At 31.8% G+C, this 4685-nt stretch overlaps 3 protein-coding genes across 3 annotated transcripts; all 3 read right to left on the reverse strand.

Annotated features, from left to right (window-relative positions):
• Positions 1–244: 244 nt before the first annotated feature.
• Positions 245–745, reverse strand: LOC145046688 (uncharacterized). The gene has a single exon (XM_078994969.1). The coding sequence runs from the start codon at positions 743–745 to the stop codon at positions 245–247; it is 501 nt and encodes a 166-aa protein (XP_078851095.1).
• Positions 746–785: 40 nt separating this feature from the next.
• LOC145046689 (uncharacterized) lies at positions 786–3204 on the reverse strand. Its single transcript, XM_078994970.1, has 5 exons — positions 2973–3204; positions 2524–2866; positions 2062–2250; positions 1805–1953; positions 786–1525 (listed from the first exon to the last, which is right to left on the reverse strand). The coding sequence occupies exons 1-5, from the start codon at positions 3202–3204 to the stop codon at positions 786–788; spliced, it is 1653 nt and encodes a 550-aa protein (XP_078851096.1).
• A 276-nt stretch (positions 3205–3480) lies between these two features.
• LOC145046690 (uncharacterized) lies at positions 3481–4203 on the reverse strand. The gene is made up of 2 exons (XM_078994971.1): positions 4022–4203; positions 3481–3901 (listed from the first exon to the last, which is right to left on the reverse strand). Exons 1-2 carry the CDS (start codon positions 4201–4203, stop codon positions 3481–3483), a joined length of 603 nt encoding a protein of 200 aa, XP_078851097.1.
• Positions 4204–4685: the final 482 nt, after the last annotated feature.

Raw genomic sequence — 4685 nt, forward strand, 5'->3', positions numbered from 1 at the left:
AAAAAATGGATCTTTGAGAAATAAACCAACATTTGATAACGATTGTCCTTGACTTTTATTAATAGTCATTGCAAAACATATGGCCAAGTAAAACTGTCTTCTTGTGAATTTGAAGGGAATCTTTTTTTCTGATGGAGTTAAAGACATTCTTGGAATAAAAGTCCGGTTTCCAATATTAGTTCCAGTTATTATACGCGTCTCGACAACACGTTTGCCCAATAATAACACCTGTAGTCTTGTGCCATTACATAAGCCGTTTTTTATCAATATTTCTCAGTAACATTATTGGAACACCAATTTTTAAAACTAACTTATGATTTGGTAAACTGGATACTTTGAGACCATTTAATACATCAAGAGAGTATAAATTTGAATCAAACTGATCATGGACAAATTCAGATTCACATATGCTGTCTGAACTTGAATATTCAACTTCATCTCTTGGAAACTTGTTAAGCAAACGATCGTTGATTTCCTGAACTACTTCATTTTTTGGAGCAAGTATCGCTCTTTCTTGGAAATAATTTGTGTTACTGAAGTTCTCCAAAATTGACGGATATACAAAGTCAATTAAGGAACATATAGGATCATGTGAATCATTAATGAGGATACCATCAGGAATATCAATAATCGTTTCCCCATCATTCGGGCCACCAAGTTTGTCTTCTCCTATATCCAATAACCAATTTGCAAAATCTCTTATTTTTCGTATATCAGATGGATCTCTTCCAACAGTTAGCCTCATGTTTTTTTTTTAATCTATGGACTTTGCAATGTTGCCATAACTATGAAGAACTCAAAGAAGCATTTATAATGTTCTGTCTACTGCCACCCGGAACAACAGGTAGAATTTGTCTAAAATCTCCTCCAAACACAATAACTTTCCTCCCAAATGGAATATTTGAGATGGTTGAATTTCCACACCTTAATAAATCCTTCAAAGTTCGATCTAAAGCTTCAAATGCATGCTTATGGACCATAGGTGCTTCATCCCAAATTATTAAAGAGGTTTTTCTTGTTAAGCTAGCCAACTCACCACCTGGATTTATTTTACAAAAAGAATCCTCTGTAAGTTCAAATGGAATTATAAATCGAGAGTGTGTTGTTCTACCACCGGACAATAATAAGGAAGCAGTACCGCTTGAAGCAACATTTAAGACAATATTACCATCAGATCTAATTGTTACTGATATTGTATTCCATAAAAAAGTTTTACCCGTTCCACCGTAACCGTAAATGAAGAAGACACATCCTTTATTTTCTTGAATAACACTCATGATGTTTAGGAAAATGTTACGTTTCTCATTTGTTAATGCAGGAAGCATATGATCATAATCATTCTTTAAAACGGGAATGTCGTAATCTAGCTCCTCGATGATTAGTCGATTGTTTGAAGAAGAAACGAATTCAACATCTGGGTATGTCATATTTTTGAAGTTTTTGAGAGTAGAGTTGTTTTGAAGTAAAATTTGTTCTATTTCGAACAAAGTTAAGTTTTTAAGTTCATCTACTCCGAGTGACAATTCTGCACGAAAATATTAAATAATTTAGAAAATATGTGGTCGATATTTAATAATTTTATTAGTAATTATACAATGGGTGTTGAATAAAAAAAGAAATTAAATAAAGTAAAAAATAAGAAAAAAAATACGTGCAGACTTAAATCTTTGTCGTTGGTTATATAAAATTCCATCTGCCAAATATTCCCATGTATTTTCCCAAACGACCTCTGGTTTAGACATACTATTACACATCAATAATGTAGCAAATAAGAAGCGTAGATAAAAACCAGATCTAGAATGACTTGCTTCTTTAATTGCATTAATGTATTCCTTGTCATCATCTAATAGCCCAAGTGCATAACAAGCATCTCTAAAAGAAGAATGTCTTTGACCATTTACTGTGAGAATTTCATCAAATGATGTCGGACCTTTTACTTTATTTAAAAGAATCCTTAAGAAATATGCTTAACCTAGTTTAGGTGAAACCAAATGAATTCTACCGATGGATTTTCTTACTTTCCTTCGCTTCCAAAACCGACCATTTAATATCCAAACAAACATTGTAGGAAATTCAACATATGTAAGTTTTCGTGCTTCACTGTCGATTGCATTACACTCCATCCAAGATGTGAACTTTGAAGTCGCAACAGAAGGTTTGTCAAGAACATCATCAATATCATCATCTTCACCATATACAATCTGTTGTTGATTAGGTAGATGAAAAGGTAGTTTGACAACAGAAGGATATCTGCAATGAACATCATATTTAAAAATTCTCCATGATGCTTCACATGATAAATATCTACAATCGTAATATTCAGTTATTTCATAAACCACATCATTATTTTCACATTCATTGTTGGCTGGTACAACAACAACTGTAACTCTGTCAGGACCCTTATTTATGTATTTAAACAAATACTTTATAGAAGATCCCTAATTGCACCATTTAATATAAATATGTGCCTGGTATCTTTTCAATAGATATTTGTTGTATGGAACAACATTTCTATTATCCAACCTTACACCTGATTTTTCTACAAAATGACCATCGTTTCTCCGCCTATATAACGGAAAACCATTTTGATCAATAGACGAATGATTACAGAATTGTTTTGGAAAGTTTTTAGAGCACTTTTTGTCCACCATGCATGGACAATTCATATTTTCAGCTCCACATGGACCATGAATCATAAACTCATTCACAAGTGAATACAATTGAGGATCTTCAACTATATCTTGTATCTCGGCTGAAATTATCGGATCGATAAGTTCAACAGTTGGTAGCTTGTTGTCAGAATGCATGAATAAACATATATGGCTATACGGCAAACCTCTTTTTTGAAATTCAATGGTATAAACATCTGTAAAAGAATTGGGAAAAAATGTGATTAGATTATAACAACATATAAAAAATATAATAATAAGAGTAATGTTTTATACATAATTAAAAAATATAGTTTTAATTACATGGTTGAACTTTGCCGAAAATTTGATTCTCCCTTAAGTCTTTAATGAATGCATCATGCTTGATCTTGAACAACCTACATAATATATCAGGCCTGTCTTCTGGTTGAAGTGAAGTATCCTTAAGAAACCTTTTAATCTCAGGCCATTTGGGATTACACGTAAAAGTTATGAAAAAATCAGGATATTCAAACCATTTACATAGTGACATAGCATCCAAATAGTTTTGCAGCATATAGCGTGCTCCACCAGTAAAGGACGAAGGTAATATGACACGTTGGCCGACATTGGAGATATGAGTCGTTCCTTAAGCTTTTTGGTTACGTAAATTTTCATAAGAATCACATCTAAGAACATGTTGTTGCCTACGTATGTAGTACACTCTCTCCGTTTCCATCATAGTATAGGCATATACCAGAAACTGTTGAAACAACCTTTTTGAATTAAGAATGAGAGAGAACGAATGATCTCTATCTTGAATCCTATATGCGAAATATTCTCTCGTTGTACATTACGCACGCTTGGTGTTGGTCGTAAATGGCACACCTCTATCAAGAATGTCAACACTGTAACCATCATCCCCATATGGAAATAGTAATGGATATTGGAGAGGAAGGTAGGAAGGATGCAACTCACTAATACGTTTTAGAGAGCCATTTTTTGTTTGAACGATGATATCCCTCTTTTCAATTGAATCATAAATGCCACCAATAATTAAAGCAGCAACCTCAAAAGCAGTAGGTAGGTTATATGTTCTTTCATCCTGCTCCCTTCTCCTGATAAGTCGTAATTTCATATCAACTTCTGGATTTTTCAGAAAAGTATCTCTCACCATCCTATAAGATCTAACCAAGACAATATTTGAATCCAACATCACCTTAATATCTTCAATAACATCATTATCAATTGAAGTTGATTGATCCTTTTCCCCACTAAAATAAATAAATTTATACAAAATATTAGTAATATATATATATAATAATAATAATAATAATAATAATAATAATAATAATAATAATAATAAATTATGAATAAGAAGTTTGAATAAATACCAAAAACATCTTTGTCTATTTGCAATTTCGTTCTCAGTATCATAAATGTATAACTGAGAGAATTTTAGTTCTGATCCTTTTGCTGGTAAAAAACTTCTAATAATATGATAATTTTGACCACCCAATCTGAAAATGTATGGAGTGTTTCCTTTATTGATTGAAGAATCAATTTTACCACCCATCGACGTAAAATAAAACATTGAACTGTAACGTCGAATGTTTTTCATGAAGTGTTTACTTTTAGAATCCATATTTCGGAACATTTTTTCATAAGTTGAGGGTGCTTTTTTTAAATTTGGAAGTTGAACTTTGCCGTAAGCACAACATAATGAATAATCTGTGTTCCCCTTTTCTTTACCTCTAATGGATTCATTTATCCATAACTTTGCATGACATGTTTGACATACAACATGTTGATCACCATGATCCAAATATTCTGTAAAATAAAAGCGTAGAAGAAAATATCAATGAATTTTAAAAGTATATACAACATAGTATTTGAAATGTAAAATTGATATTATTTTTTATTACCATTTGAGATACCAACAATAAGATTTTCATTGTTAACTTGATGTATATTTTCTACATCTTCTGTCAAATCAATCAATGGGACAGGGGATAAATTTCACGTCTTCGTTTTTAATTTATAACATCCTGGATTTAA

The sequence above is a fragment of the Lactuca saligna genome, chromosome 5, assembly GCF_052625555.1.
Source record: "Lactuca saligna cultivar CGN05327 chromosome 5, ASM5262555v1, whole genome shotgun sequence".
NCBI classification, from domain to species: Eukaryota; Viridiplantae; Streptophyta; class Magnoliopsida; order Asterales; family Asteraceae; genus Lactuca; species Lactuca saligna.